Source organism: Salmo salar, chromosome 06 (genome assembly GCF_965601325.2).
Source record: "Salmo salar chromosome 06, fSalSal1, whole genome shotgun sequence".
NCBI lineage: Eukaryota > Metazoa > Chordata > Actinopteri > Salmoniformes > Salmonidae > Salmo > Salmo salar.
The window spans coordinates 93226881-93243736 of record NC_138296.1 but is presented as its reverse complement, the minus strand read 5'-3'; the positions used below and the strand labels follow the sequence as shown (position 1 = coordinate 93243736).

The following is a 16856-nucleotide window of genomic DNA, read 5'->3' as shown; positions in this document are numbered from 1 at the left end:
ATTTAGAGGAGGGTTGCATTCAAAGAAGGGTTGGATTTAAAGGAGGGTTGGATTTAGAGGAGGGTTTAGAGGAGGGTTGGATTTAAACGAGGGTTGGATTTAGAGGAGGGTTTATAGGATGGTTGGATTTAGAGGAGGGTTGGATTTAGAGGAGGGTTTATAGGAGGGTTGGATTTAGAGGAGGGTTGGATTTAGAGGAGGGTTGGATTTAAAGAAGGGTTGGATTTAAAGGAGGGTTTGATTTAGAGGAGGGTTTAGAGGAGGGTTGGATTTAAATGAGGGTTGGGTTTAGAGGAGGGTTGGAGTTAGAGGAGGGTTGGATTTAGAGGAGGGTTTAGAGGAGGGTTGGATTTAAAGGAGGGTTTAGAGGAGGGTTGGATTTAAAGGAGGGTTTAGAGGAGGGTTGGATTTAGAGGAGCGTTTAAAGGAGGGTTGGATTTAGAGGAGGGTTTAGAGGAGAGTTGGATTTAGAGGAGGGTTTAGAGGAGGGTTGGATTTAAAGGAGGGTTGGGGTTAGAGGAGGGTTGGTTTAGAGGAAGGTTGTCAAAGCTGTCATCGAGGCAAAGGGTGGCTACTTTGAAGAATCTCATTTATGTTACTACATGATTCCATATGTGTTATTTAATAGTTTTGATGTCTTCACTATTATTCTACAATGTAGAAAATAGTAAAAATAAAGAAAAACCCCTTGAATGAGTAAGTGTGTCCAAACTGTTGACTGGTACTGTGCATTTGCTGTATATTTATATAGATATATTTCTTAGACTCTGGGTTGATGTAACAGCAATGCAGCTAATTTAAACGTTCTGTTCTGCTGAAGATTGAGGAAGAACTTTTAGACACACACACACACACACACACACACACACACACACACACACACACACACACACACACACACACACACACACACACACACACACACACACACACACACACACACACACACACACACACACGCTGTCCTCGTTCCCTCGTCTCCTTGTAGTAACTCAGCCAACCAGGACTATTGATTGTGATCAGATCATAATAAGCTGGATTCTGCTGAGAGCAACAAAACCTCGAGTTCCATCGAGTTCACATCCTGGTTCTAAATATGAAGGAAAAGGCTATATTCTCATTCTCTTAACGCACAAAATAAATCCCGGTACTTTAGAAAGATGGAGAAGATAGATGACCGTATCTTTATTTTGACTGTTTTGAAATGATTGTGTACCTCTCAATTCTGCCAGTTTTGTGCAAAAGGACTGTCTAAAAGAATGATCAAGATAGTGAGAATCTACAGTGACATGAAATTGACTCTGACTGTTTGAACTGTCCTTTCTGAGTGTGGACATTTATTGTCTCCTTTCCTCTGACCTCCAGGAGCGTCACCTGACCTCCAGCTGACCTTTGTCCTTATATTTCCTGTGTTCCTATAGGTTGCTGAGCAGGATGCCCTCTGACCTCCAGGAGTGTCACCTGACCTCCAGCTGTGGCTCTTACATCAAGACCGAGCCCTCCTCCCCTTCCTCCTCATTGGTTGACACCGTCAGTCACCACAGCCCCTCGGCCAATAGCGACGCCAGCAGCGGCTACGTCAACGTAAACAACCTCAACGGACGCTCGCACGTCCTCGACTCCCAGCCCATGTTCAACCCGGGCATGCTGGGAGGGGGCGGAGCCTGTCTCCGGCGCTATGACGACTGCGGAGTAGGCATGGCAGATGATTCACCAATCAAGTGCGAGTATATGTTGAATGCGATTCCGAAGAGGCTGTGTCTGGTGTGTGGGGATATAGCATCAGGTTACCACTATGGGGTCGCCTCCTGTGAGGCCTGCAAAGCCTTCTTCAAAAGGACCATCCAAGGTAGATTACCACTACCCTTCCTCTCTCACTCCCTTCTCACAGTCCCTATCAGTTGAGGCCCAATTGTTTCTATGTACTTTAACAGTTGAATGATTCTATGTGGTCCTATGTGTCTCATTTGAGAGTTGCCAGGGTCATGGGGGTACAGACCCACTGGACTGTAAGTTGCTTTGGATAAAAGTGTCTGCTAAATGTCACTTTATTTCTATTTTTTTTAGTCAGCAGACGCTCTAATCCAGAGCAACATACAAGTAAGTAAGACGACCTTACATCATTGCAAGTTTTACACCTTTCAACAACAACAAAAAATGTGTAAAGTGCAGAATCAGATATTGGATGACATTTGACCTACAACTACAGGCAACCAGGAAGTGATCTGAGAAGAGATGAGGAGATAACAGGGTGGCCTGTGTTACCTTACAGTGATGTCATCAGTAGTGGTAGGAAGAGTCATACCGTGTTACCTTACAGTGATGTCATCAGTAGTGGTAGGAAGAGTCATACCGTGTTACCTAACAGTGATGTCATCAGTAGTGGTAGGGAGAGTCATACCGTGTTACCTAACAGTGATGTCATCAGTAGTGGCAGGGGGAGTCATACCGTGTTACCTAACAGTGATGTCATCAGTAGTGGTAGGAGGAGTCATACCATGTTACCTTACAGTGATGTCATCAGTAGTGGTAGGAAGAGTCATACCGTGTTACCTTACAGTGATGTCATCAGTAGTGGTAGGGGGAGTCATACCGTGTTACCTAACAGTGATGTCATCAGTAGTGGCAGGGGGAGTCATACCGTGTTACCTAACAGTGATGTCATCAGTAGTGGTAGGAGGAGTCATACCATGTTTCTTACAGTGATGTCATCAGTAGTGGTAGGAAGAGTCATACCGTGTTACCTTACAGTGATGTCATCAGTAGTGGCAGGGGAAGTCATACCGTGTTACCTAACAGTGATGTCATCAGTAGTGGTAGGAAGTGTCATACCGTGTTACCTAACAGTGATGTCATCAGTAGTGGTAGGGAGAGTCATACCGTGTTACCTTACAGTGATGTCATCAGTAGTGGTAGGGAGAGTCATACCGTGTTACCTAACAGTGATGTCATCAGTAGTGGCAGGGGGAGTCATACCGTGTTACCTAACAGTGATGTCATCAGTAGTGGTAGGAGGAGTCATACCATGTTACCTTACAGTGATGTCATCAGTAGTGGTAGGAAGAGTCATACCGTGTTACCCTACAGTGATGTCATCAGTAGTGGCAGGGGAAGTCATACCGTGTTACCTAACAGTGATGTCATCAGTAGTGGTAGGAAGTGTCATACCGTGTTACCTAACAGTGATGTCATCAGTAGTGGTAGGGAGAGTCATACCGTGTTACCTAACAGTGATGTCATCAGTAGTGGTAGGAAGTGTCATACCGTGTTACCTAACAGTGATGTCATCAGTAGTGGTAGGGAGAGTCATACCGTGTTACCTTACAGTGATGTCATCAGTAGTGGTAGGGAGAGTCATACCGTGTTACCTAACAGTGATGTCATCAGTAGTGGCAGCGGGAGTCATACCGTGCTACCTAACAGTGATGTCATCAGTAGTGGTAGGAAGAGTCATACCGTGTTACCTTACAGTGATGTCATCAGTAGTGGCAGCGGGAGTCATACCGTGTTACCTTACAGTGATGTCATCAGTAGTGGTAGCGGGAGTCATACCGTGTTACCTTACAGTGATGTCATCAGTAGTGGCAGGGGAAGTCATACCGTGTTACCTTACAGTGACGTCATCAGTAGTGGCAGGGGGAGTCATACCGTGTTACCTTACAGTGATGTCATCAGTAGTGGTAGGAAGAGTCATACCGTGTTACCTAGCAGTGATGTCATCAGTAGTGGCAGCGGGAGTCATACCGTGTTACCTAACAGTGATGTCATCAGTAGTGGTAGGAAGAGTCATACCGTGTTACCTTACAGTGATGTCATCAGTAGTGGTAGGGAGAGTCATACCGTGTTACCTTACAGTGATGTCATCAGTAGTGGTAGGGGGAGTCATACCGTGTTACCTAACAGTGATGTCATCAGTAGTGGCAGCGGGAGTCATACCGTGTGGTGGTGATTACTAATGCTTACCCAGGGAATTAAGCCACCCACACTTGAAATCTGCTGGGTTGATGTTTACGTTAGCCTTCTGTGTGCGTGCGTATATTTGTGTGTGTGTGTGTGTGTGTGTGTGTGAGACTGTGTGTGTGCTGCCCTGTTGGCATCGTGTCTGCCATGTCTGTAATGCCTCACAGTAATCTGTTCAACTGAGAAAATATCAGGGAATTGACGACTTACGAGTTGATCCGCACTTCGTGACTGTTACTGAGTAGAGGAAGTCCTGCAGCGTTCCTGACTGTTACTGAGTAGAGGAAGTCCTGCAGCGTTCCTGACTGTTACTGAGTAGAGGAAGTCCTGCAGCGTTCCTGACTGATACTGAGTAGAGGAAGTCCTGCAGCGTTCCTGACTGTTACTGAGTAAAGGAAGTCCTGCAGCGTCCATGACTGTTACTGAGTAGAGGAAGTCAGGGACAGAGACCATACAATTATAGACCTCTTGAGTCATGGGGACAGAGCCCATACAATTATAGACCTCTTGAGTCATGGGGACAGAGCCCACACAATTATAGACCTCTTGAGTCATGGGGACAGAGACCACACAATTCTAGACATTTTGAGTCAGGGGGACAGAGACCACACAATTATAGACATTTTGAGTCATGGGGACAGAGCCCACACAATTATAGACCTCTTGAGTCAGGGGGACAGAGCCCATACAATTATAGACCTCTTGAGTCAGGGGGACAGAGCCCACACAATTATAGACCTCTTGAGTCATGGGGACAGAGCCCATACAATTATAGACCTCTTGAGTCATGGGGACAGAGCCCACACAATTATAGACCTCTTGAGTCATGGGGACAGAGACCACACAATTATAGACCTCTTGAGTCATGGGGACAGAGACCATACAATTATAGACCTCTTGAGTCATGGGGACAGAGACCATACAATTATAGACCTCTTGAGTCAGGGACAGAGCCCACACAATTATAGACCTCTTGAGTCATGGGGACAGAGACCACACAATTATAGACCTCTTGAGTCAGGGACAGAGCCCATACAATTATAGACCTCTTGAGTCATGGGGACAGAGACCATACAATTATAGACCTCTTGAGTCATGGGGACAGAGACCACACAATTATAGACCTCTTGAGTCATGGGGACAGAGCCCATACAATTATAGACCTCTTGAGTCATGGGGACAGAGCCCATACAATTATAGACCTCTTGAGTCAGGGACAGAGCCCATACAATTATAGACCTCTTGAGTAAGGGACAGAGCCCATACAATTATAGACCTCTTGAGTCATGGGGACAGAGACCGCACAATTATAGACCCTTTGATTTGTGTACAGAGCCCACACCAGTCCTCCTCTCCTCTCTGTTTGAGTTGTCCTCCTCTCCTCTCTCACCTCTCTGTTTGAGTTGTCCTCTCCTTTCTCTCTCCTCTCTGTTTGAGTTGTCCTCCTCTCTCTCTCTCTCCTCTCTATTTGAGTTGTCCTCTCCTCTCTCTCTCCTCTCTATTTGAGTTGTCCTCTCCTTTCTCTCTCCTCTCTGTTTGAGTTGTCCTCCTCTCTCTCTCTCTCCTCTCTATTTGAGTTGTCCTCTCCTCTCTCTCTCCTCTCTATTTGAGTTGTCCTCTCCTTTCTCTCTCCTCTCTGTTTGAGTTGTCCTCTCCTCTCTCTCTCTCTCTCTCTCTCTCTCTCTCTCTCCTCTCTGTTTGAGGTGTCCTCTCCCTCTCTCTCTCCTCTCTGTTTGAGTTGTCCTCCTCTCCTCTCTCTCTCCTCTCTATTTGAGTTGTCCTCTCCTCTCTCTCTCCTCTCTATTTGAGTTGTCCTCTCCTTTCTCTCTCCTCTCTGTTTGAGTTGTCCTCTCCTTATTCTCTCCTCTCTGTTTGAGTTGTCCTCCTCTCCTCTCTCTCTCTCCTCTCTGTTTGAGTTGTCCTCCTCTCTCCCTCTTCTCTCTGTTTGAGTTGTCCTCTCCTTTCTCTCTCCACTCTGTTTGAGTTGTCCTCTCCTTTCTCTCTCCTCTCTGTTTGAGTTGTCCTCCTCTCCTCTCTCTCTCTCCTCTCTGTTTGAGTTGTCCTCCTCTCCTCTCTCTCTCCTCTCTGTTTGAGTTGTCCTCCTCTCCTCTCTCTCTCTCCTCTCTGTTTGAGTTGTCCTCCTCTCCTGTCTCTCTCTCCTCTCTGTTTGAGTTGTCCTCCTCTCCTCTCTCTCCTCTCTGTTTGAGTTGTCCTCCTCTCCTCTCTCTCTCTCCTCTCTGTTTGAGTTGTCCTCCTCTCCTCTCTCTCTCTCCTCTCTGTTTGAGTTGTCCTCCTCTCCTCTCTCTCTCTCCTCTCTGTTTGAGTTGTCCTCCTCTCCTCTCTCTCTCCTCTCTGTTTGAGTTGTCCTCCTCTCCTCTCTCTCTCTCCTCTCTGTTTGAGTTGTCCTCCTCTCCTCTCTCTCTCTCCTCTCTGTTTGAGTTGTCCTCCTCTCCTCTCTCTCTCCTCTCTGTTTGAGTTGTCCTCCTCTCCTCTCTCTCTCTCCTCTCTGTTTGAGTTGTCCTCCTCTCCTCTCTCTCTCTCCTCTCTGTTTGAGTTGTCCTCCTCTCCTCTCTCTCTCCTCTCTGTTTGAGTTGTCCTCCTCTCCTCTCTCTCTCCTCTCTGTTTGAGTTGTCCTCCTCTCCTCTCTCTCTCTCCTCTCTGTTTGAGTTGTCCTCCTCTCCTCTCTCTCTCTCCTCTCTGTTTGAGTTGTCCTCCTCTCCTCTCTCTCTCCTCTCTGTTTGAGTTGTCCTCCTCTCCTCTCTCTCTCTCCTCTCTGTTTGAGTTGTCCTCCTCTCCTCTCTCTCTCTCCTCTCTGTTTGAGTTGTTCATCGTCAGGCCCCCATTTTCCTTTCTTCTTCTCCTTCTCTTCTCCTTCCTGGAGGACAGATCTTAATGGAACTAATCTGTCCGTCATTGGTCACTCCGACACCACAGTCAATAACAATCAGCATTGTTCGGCCACTCTAGATGAAAGGGGGAGAGAGAGAGAGAGAGAGAGAGAGAGAAGGAGAGAGAGAGGGCGGGAGTGTGATGAGATAAGGAAAGAGAGGGGGAGAGAGAAAGAGCTAGAGAGAGAGAGAGAGAGAGAAAAGGGGACACTAGTTAAAATGAGAGGCCCTTCCTCCTAATGGAATGGTAATAAGGAGAGGGGTCCTGAGATGGAGTACAAGGAAAGGTCCAGCTAGTGGGGATGAGAGGGTGGATAATAGCATTGCATTATAATATATCAACATATAGAGGAAAATAAGAGAGGTTAAGGAAGGATAGAAGGAAAGAAGAGAGACGGAGAGAGAGGAACATCCTCTGAGGGGGAAAAAAGGTGGACAGGAGAACTGATCAACTAAGGGGACGTTATAACATTTAAAAACAACCTGATACAGTGAATTTTGATGTGTTGATGTTATTGGATGGACCACATTCTCTTACTATAGTAGTTTGGTTACAGTTATGACATTATTATTACAGTTATGACATTATTGTTACAGTTATGACATTATTATTACAGTTATGACATTATTATTACAGTTATGACATTATTGTTACAGTTATGACATTATTATTACAGTTATGACATTATTATTACAGTTATGACATTATTGTTACAGTTATGACATTATTATTACAGTTATGACATTATTATTACAGTTATGACATTATTGTTACAGTTATGACATTATTATTACAGTTATGACATTATTATTACAGTTATGACATTATTATTACAGTTATGACATTATTGTTACAGTTATGACATTATTATTACAGTTATGACATTATTATTACAGTTATGACATTATTGTTACAGTTATGACATTATTATTACAGTTATGACATTATTATTACAGTTAAGACATTATTATGACAGTTATGACATTATTATTACAGTTATGACATTATTATTACAGTTATGACATTATTATGACAGTTATGACATTATTATTACAGTTATGACATTGTTACAGTTAAGACATTGTTACAGTTAAGACATTATTATTACAGTTATGACATTATGATGACAGTTATGACATTGTTACAGTTAAGACATTGTTACAGTTAAGACATTGTTACAGTTAAGACATTATTATTACAGTTATGACATTATTATTACAGTTAAGACATTATTATTACAGTTATGACATTATTATTACAGTTATGACATTATTATTACAGTTATGACATTGTTACAGTTAAGACATTGTTACAGTTAAGACATTATTATTACAGTTATGACATTATGATGACAGTTATGACGTTATTATTACAGTTATGACATTATTATGACAGTTATGACATTGTTACAGTTAAGACATTGTTACAGTTAAGACATTATTATTACAGTTATGACATTATGATGACAGTTATGACATTGTTACAGTTAAGACATTGTTACAGTTAAGACATTGTTACAGTTAAGACATTATTATTACAGTTATGACATTATTATTACAGTTAAGACATTATTATTACAGTTATGACATTATTATTACAGTTATGACATTATTATTACAGTTATGACATTGTTACAGTTAAGACATTGTTACAGTTAAGACATTATTATTACAGTTATGACATTATTATTACAGTTATGACATTGCATCACATTTCAGTGACTACAAATGAGTTCTAAACTGTATAAACAATACCCTTCATAAATATGAATTACATTAGATCAAAGTCTAAAAGTGTTGATTAGTTGAATCTGGTGTGTTAGAGCTGGGCTGGGACAAAAACATGCAGTCACTCATTTTCCCAGGACTGGAATTGAGAAACACTAAACTAACTCTAAACCACTTTGCTAACCCCAAACGCTATGGCATTAAAGGTTCTGCCAACATCCTGGCATCGCGCCACAGCCCCCCACACACTGTTCATATGACCCCACTGGCACTATGATATGATCCTGATGAATGTTGGCACTTTCTCCTCCACCAACTGGGAGGCACCAACAGACCTGCCACACATACTGTACAAACACACACACCCACACCCACACGCACACACACACACACACACACACACACACACACACACACACACACACACACACACACACACACACACACACACACACACACACACACACACACACACACACACACACACACCCGCACACGCACACACACGCACACACACACACACACACACACACACACACACACACACACACACACACACACACACCACCTGGATGGCTGTTTTTAGCTGTCATTAACACATCTTTAGTGTTACAGAATGGCATTTTAAAAACATTTAATCAAAGGACTATCCTGGACTTTTTTTGTTGTTGTCATTGACTGTTTCTGGCTGAGTTTAGAGGTCATGCCAGACTTTTCCACGGAGTACATATTCATCATTCAACTGGAACGCTCAATGCAAGAACACAACAAGCCTCATCCTTCTGTTACCAGGGATACGTCTGGTGTCCTGGATGTTTAGGGAGGATTATAATGCAGTGGAATTATTCTCCAATGTGAGCCAAGAAACTGCAGAGAGAGACGGACTTTGAATAATTTATCTAGCGGTTTCACAACATGATACGATACAGACAAGACCTTTAGATTGGCAACAATAACAACAGAACAGGGTCTGGGTCAGATCTGGTCTGGGTCAGATCTGATCTGTATCTGGGTCTGGTCTGGGTTTGGGTCTGGGTCTGCTCTGGGTCTGGGTCAGATCAGGGTCTGGGTCTGGGTCTAATCTGGTCTGGGTCAGATCTGGTCTGTATCTGGGTCTGGTCTGGGTTTGGGTCTGGTCCGGATCTGGTCTGGATCTGGTCTGGGTCTGATCTGGGTCTGATCTGGGTCTGATCTGGGCCTGGGTCTGGGTCAGGTTTGGGTCTGGGTCAGGTCTGGTCTGTGTCTGTGTCTGGTCTGGGTTCGGGCAGTGGGAAAAAAATTATTGAAAGTGCCTACCTGGTAGTGGGTCCATCTCCATTTTCAAGCCACTGTGCTGTGGAGGGAGTAAAGCTTTCAGTTTTAGTATACCTGGAGTGCCAGGTGAGGGGTTTGTTTTAGTATACCTGGAGTGCCAGGTGAGAGGGGTTTGTTTTAGTATACCTGGAGTGCCAGGTGAGAGGGGTTTGTTTTAGTATACCTGGAGTGCCAGGTGAGAGGGGTTTGTTTTAGTATACCTGGAGTGCCAGGTGAGAGGGGTTTGTTTTAGTATACCTGGAGTGCCAGGTGAGAGGGGTTTGTTTTAGTATACCTGGAGTGCCAGGTGAGAGGGGTTTGTTTTAGTATACCTGGAGTGCCAGGTGAGGGGTTTGTTTTAGTATACCTGGAGTGCCAGGTGAGAGGGGTTTGTTTTAGTATAGCTGGAGTGCCAGGTGAGAGGGGTTTGTTTTAGTATACCTGGAGTGCCAGGTGAGGGGTTTGTTTTAGTATACCTGGAGTGCCAGGTGAGAGGGGTTTGTTTTAGTATACCTGGAGTGCCAGGTGAGGGGTTTGTTTTAGTATACCTGGAGTGCCAGGTGAGGGGTTTGTTTTAGTATACCTGGAGTGCCAGGTGAGAGGGGTTTGTTTTAGTATACCTGGAGTGCCAGGTGAGAGGGGTTTGCACTAATGAAACTGTTCTATATGGATTGCAACAGAAAACAGAATGAAACACAGCTACAGTATATGAAATGATCTCAAATAGTACTTGAACCCGGGTATGGGAGGGGTAGAAGAAGACGTAGTGGAAAGTCTGCTCCTCTGCATTAATGAAGCTCATTTATCTGAAAATCGAAGTGGAGGAAGGACAAAAGGATGGAAGAGGGCAGGATGGAGGGATGGAGGGGGGATGGAGGGATGGAGGGATGGAGGGGGATGGAAGGATGGAGGGATGGAGGGGGTATGGAGGGATGGAGGGGGATGGGGGTGGGGGGGTGGAGGGGGGATGGAGGGATGGAGGGGGGGATGGAGGGAGGGATGGAGGGGGTGGAGGGATGGAAGGGGGATGGGGGATGGAGGGGGGACGGAGGGATGGAGGAATGATGGTGATGGAGGGATGGAGGGGGGTGGGGGGTGGGGGGGTGGAGGGATGGAGGGGGGATGGAGGGGGGGGGGATGGGGGATGGAGGGATGGAGAGATGGAGGGATGGAAGGGGGATGGAGGGATGGAGGGATGGAGGGATGGAGGGGGATGGAGGAATGATGGAGGAATGATGGAGGAATGATGGTGATAGATGGATGGAGGGGGGTGGAGGGATGGAGGGGGGACAGAGGGATGGAGGAATGATGGAGGGATGGAGGGGGGATAGGGGATATGGGGGGGTGGAGGGGGGAAGGAGGGATGGAGGGGGGACAGAGGGATGGAGGGGGGTGGAGGGATGGAGGGGGGTGGAGGGATGGAGGAATGATGGAGGGGGGACAGAGGGATGGAGGAATGATGGAGGGATGGAGGGGGATGGGGGAGATGGAGGGATGGAGCGATGGAGGGGGGATAGGGGAGATGGGGGGTGGAGGGGGGAAGGAGGGATGAAGGGGGGATGGAGGGATGGAGGAATGGAGCGATGGAGGGGGGATAGGGGAGATGGGGGGTGGAGGGGGGAAGGAGGGATGAAGGGGGGATGGAGGGATGGAGGAATGGAGCGATGGAGGGGGGATAGGGGAGATGGGGGGTGGAGGGGGGAAGGAGGGTTGGAGGAGCTTTTTACGTGTCCCATACCCTCTTCTCTCCTTCAGGAGTTTGTCATTTTAGGTCACCTTGGTACATGGGTGTGCGTGTGTTTGTGTGCGTGTTTGAAAGTGTTTATGTGTGTCAGTACCTTGCTGGTCAGAAAATGTTAAGGAGATGTGGTCGAGGAGGAGAGAAAGGAAGGCTAAAGTCAATAATGTAGAGACAGGAAGGTTCTAGTCAATAATGTAGAGAAAGGAAGGTTCTAGTCAATAATGTAGAGAAAGGAAGGTTCTAGTCAATAATGTAGAGAAAGGAAGGTTCTAGTCAATAATGTAGAGACAGGAAGGTTCTAGTCAATAATGTAGAGAAAGGAAGGTTCTAGTCAATAATGTAGAGAAAGGAAGGTTCTAGTCAATAATGTAGAGACAGGAAGGTTCTAGTCAATAATGTAGAGAAAGGAAGGTTCTAGTCAATAATGTAGAGAAAGGAAGGTTCTAGTCAATAATGTAGAGAAAGGGGTTGAGGATGGAATTATGAGAGACTAATGCAGCGGGATATGAGAGACTAATGCAGCAGGATATGAGAGACTGATGCAGCAGGATATGAGAGACTGATGCAGCAGGATAAGAGAGACTAATGCAGCAGGATAAGAGAGACTGATGCAGCAGGATATGAGAGACTAATGCAGCAGGATAAGAGAGACTGATGCAGCAGGATAAGAGAGACTGATGCAGCAGGATATGAGAGACTGATGCAGCAGGATATGAGAGACTGATGCAGCAGGATATGAGAGACTAAGGCAGCAGGATATGAGAGACTAATGCAGCAGGATATGAGAGACTGATGCAGCAGGATATGAGAGACTGATGCAGCAGGATATGAGAGACTAATGCAGCAGGATATGAGAGACTGTTGCAGCAGGATATGAGGGGATTAAATAAATAGTTTAGAAGAACAGAATGATCTCCGAGTGTTATCCATGGTCTCCTCTACCCTCTCCTTCTTCCCCAGGGAACATAGAGTACAGCTGTCCGGCAACAAACGAGTGTGAGATCACCAAGAGGAGACGCAAATCCTGCCAGGCCTGTCGTTTTATGAAGTGTCTCAAAGTAGGCATGCTCAAAGAGGGTGAGTCCACATCCCATTTGTCTCTGTCTCTCTCTGTCTCTCTCTGTCTCTTTCTGTCTCTGTCTCTCTTTGTCTCTCTCTCTGTGTCTCTCTCTGTCTCTGTCTCTGTCTCTCTCAATTCAATGGGGTTTTATCGGCATGGGAAATGTGTTGACATTGCCAAAGAAAGTGAAATAAACAATAAACAAAATTGAGAAGACACTCTCTCTCTCTGTCTGTTCTCTCTCTCTCTCTCTGTCTGTTCTCTCTCTATCTCTGCTCTCTCCCAGCTTATTGATCCACTAAATGCTTTCCGAACATCCCGAGTCACTTCCTGCTTGTGTTGTTGCTCCTGCAGTGAAGGGCCAATGGAAATACAGGGGGGAAATGTAGTCAATAGATTTTTTTTAGGTGGCAGGGTAGCCTAGTCCTTTCCTGTTCCAGTTTCCCTGGAAGTGTTATGGGTTTACACAAAGTTGACCGGTAAAAGTATGTGGACATGCGGCACTTGTGACTGTAATTCGACTCAACACAATTTTTCAATACTACTGTCATACAGTATATGGCTTAAAATGAAAAGCTAATTTGGGTAGTTTATTTCCAATTTCTCTGTAACACTCAGTTGTGTGAAGAACAAATCCTGGTTGTGTCTCAATTGGCACCCTATGGTACCAAATGGCTGAATAGGGCTTCATAAGGCTCCATATGGCTCCTTAGGGCTTCATAGGACTCCAAAGGGCTCAATAGGGCTTCATAGGGCTTCATAGGTCTCCATAGGGCTTCATAGGGCTCCATAGGGCTTCATATGGCTCCATAGGACTTCATATGTCTCCATAAATCAAAATCAAAATTAAATCAAAGGGCTCCATAGGACTTCATAGGGCTCCATAGGGATTCATAGGGCTCCATAGGGATTCATAGGGCTCCATAGGGCTTCATAGGGCTCCACATGGTCTAAAGTAGTGCACTATTTAGGGAACAGGCTGCCATTTCAGGTACCGCCCCCTAACAATAACCCACATCACAGCCACCTAACAATAACCCACATCACAGCCCCCTAACAATAACCCACATCACAGCCCACTAACAATAACCCACATCACAGCCCCCTAACAATAACCCACATCACAGCCCCCTAACAATAACCCACATCACAGCCCCCTAACAATAACCCACATCACAGCCCCCTAACAATAACACACATCACAGCCCCCTAACAATAACCCACATCAAAGCCCCCTAACAATAACCCACATCACAGCCCCCTAACAATAACCCACATCACAGCCCACTAACAATAACCCACATCACAGCCCCCTAACAATAACCCACATCACAGCCCCCTAACAATAACCCACATCACAGCCCCCTAACAATAACCCACATCACAGCCCACTAACAATAACCCACATCACAGCCCCCTAACAATAACCCACATCACAGCCCACTAACAATAACCCACATCACAGCCCACTAACAATAACCCACATCACAGCCCCCTAACAATAACCCACATCACAGCCCCCTAACAATAACCCACATCACAACCCACATCACAGCCCCCTAACAATAACCCACATCACAGCCCACTAACAATAACCCACATCACAGCCCACTAACAATAACCCACATCACAGCCCACTAACAATAACCCACATCACAGCCCACTAACAATAACCCACATCACAGCCCCCTAACAATAACCCACATCACAGCCCCCTAACAATAACCCCCATCACAGCCCCCTAACAATAACACACATCACAGCCCCCTAACAATAACCCACATCACAGCCCCCTAACAATAACACACATCACAGCCCCCTAACAATAACCCACATCACAGCCCCCTAACAATAACCCCCATCACAGCCCCCTAACAATAACCCCCATCACAGCCCCCTAACAATAACCCACATCACAGCCCCCTAACAATAACACACATCACAGCCCCCTAACAATAACCCACATCACAGCCCCCTAACAATAACCCACATCACAGCCCCCTAACAATAACACACATCACAGCCCCCTAACAATAACCCACATCACAGCCCACTAACAATAACCCACATCACAGCCCCCTAACAATAACCCACATCACAGCCCACTAACAATAACCCACATCACAGCCCACTAACAATAACCCACATCACAGCCCACTAACAATAACCCACATCACAGCCCCCTAACAATAACCCACATCACAGCCCACTAACAATAACCCACATCACAGCCCACTAACAATAACCCACATCACAGCCCCCTAACAATAACCCACATCACAGTCATTGTAAATATACACCAGCATGAACACTTTCCAGTTCCACATGTCATGGCACCAGCCAACCAGCTGACAGACAGACAGAAAGACAGTTAAATACTGTCTAGTTATGTGGAGCCAGATCATGTGTCAGGTTCTTGCTAGCCCTCCATCAGTAAGCCTGTAACCCACCTTTAACAACATAGCTGTTTATCCATCAGTAAGACTATAACCCACCTTTAACAACATAGCTGTTTATCCATCAGTAGGCATATAACCCACCTTTAACAACATAGCTGTTTATCCATCAGTAGGCATATAACCCACCTTTAACAACATAGCTGTTTATCCATCAGTAAGACTATAACCCACCTTTAACAACATAGCTGTTTATCCATCAGTAGGCATATAACCCACCTTTAACAACATAGCTGTTTATCCATCAGTAAGACTATAACCCACCTTTAACAACATAGCTGTTTATCCATCAGTAGGCATATAACCCACCTTTAACAACATAGCTGTTTATCCATCAGTAGGCATATAACCCACCTTTAACAACATAGCTGTTTATCCATCAGTAAGCCTATAACCCACCTTTAACAACATAGCTGTTTATCCATCAGTAGGCATATAACCCACCTTTAACAACATAGCTGTTTATCCATCAGTAGGCATATAACCCACCTTTAACAACATAGCTGTTTATCCATCAGTAGGCATATAACCCACCTTTAACAACATAGCTGTTTATCCATCAGTAGGCATATAACCCACCTTTAACAGCATAGCTGTTTATCCATCAGTAGGCATATAACCCACCTTTAACAACATAGCTGTTTATCCATCAGTAAGACTATAACCCACCTTTAACAACATAGCTGTTTATCCATCAGTAGGCATATAACCCACCTTTAACAACATAGCTGTTTATCCATCAGTAAGACTATAACCCACCTTTAACAACATAGCTGTTTATCCATCAGTAGGCATATAACCCACCTTTAACAACATAGCTGTTTATCCATCAGTAGGCATATAACCCACCTTTAACAACATAGCTGTTTATCCATCAGTAAGCCTATAACCCACCTTTAACAACATAGCTGTTTATCCATCAGTAGGCATATAACCCACCTTTAACAACATAGCTGTTTATCCATCAGTAGGCATATAACCCACCTTTAACAACATAGCTGTTTATCCATCAGTAGGCATATAACCCACCTTTAACAACATAGCTGTTTATCCATCAGTAGGCATATAACCCACCTTTAACAGCATAGCTGTTTATCCATCAGTAGGCATATAACCCACCTTTAACAACATAGCTGTTTATCCATCAGTAAGCCTATAACCCACCTTTAACAACATAGCTGTTTATCCATCAGTAGGCATATAACCCACCTTTAACAACATAGCTGTTTATCCATCAGTAAGACTATAACCCACCTTTAACAACATAGCTGTGTGTCCATCAGTAAGACTATAACCCACCTTTAACAACATAGCTGTTTATCCATCAGTAGGCATATAACCCACCTTTAACAACATAGCTGTTTATCCATCAGTAGGCATATAACCCACCTTTAACAACATAGCTGTTTATCCATCAGTAAGACTATAACCCACCTTTAACAACATAGCTGTTTATCCATCAGTAGGCATATAACCCACCTTTAACAACATAGCTGTTTATCCATCAGTAGGCATATAACCCACCTTTAACAACATAGCTGTTTATCCATCAGTAGGCATATAACCCACCTTTAACAACATAGCTGTGTGTCCATCAGTAAGACTATAACCCACCTTTAACAACATAGCTGTGTGTCCATCAGTAGGCATATAACACACCTTTAACAACATAGCTGTTTATCCATCAGTAGGCATATAACCCACCTTTAACAACATAGCTGTGTGTCCAT

General features: G+C 44.8%; 1 protein-coding gene across 1 annotated transcript in view; it reads left to right on the top strand.

Moving 5' to 3' along the window:
* The window catches only part of LOC106608285 (steroid hormone receptor ERR2-like), a 93388-nt gene that overhangs the window by 30660 nt on the left and 45872 nt on the right, over positions 1-16856 (top strand). Inside the window, exons 2-3 of the mRNA XM_082977077.1 lie at positions 1422-1849; positions 12571-12687. Of these exons, the coding sequence (XP_082833203.1) occupies positions 1422-1849; positions 12571-12687 (545 nt within the window). The remainder of the gene's footprint in view (positions 1-1421; positions 1850-12570; positions 12688-16856) is intronic.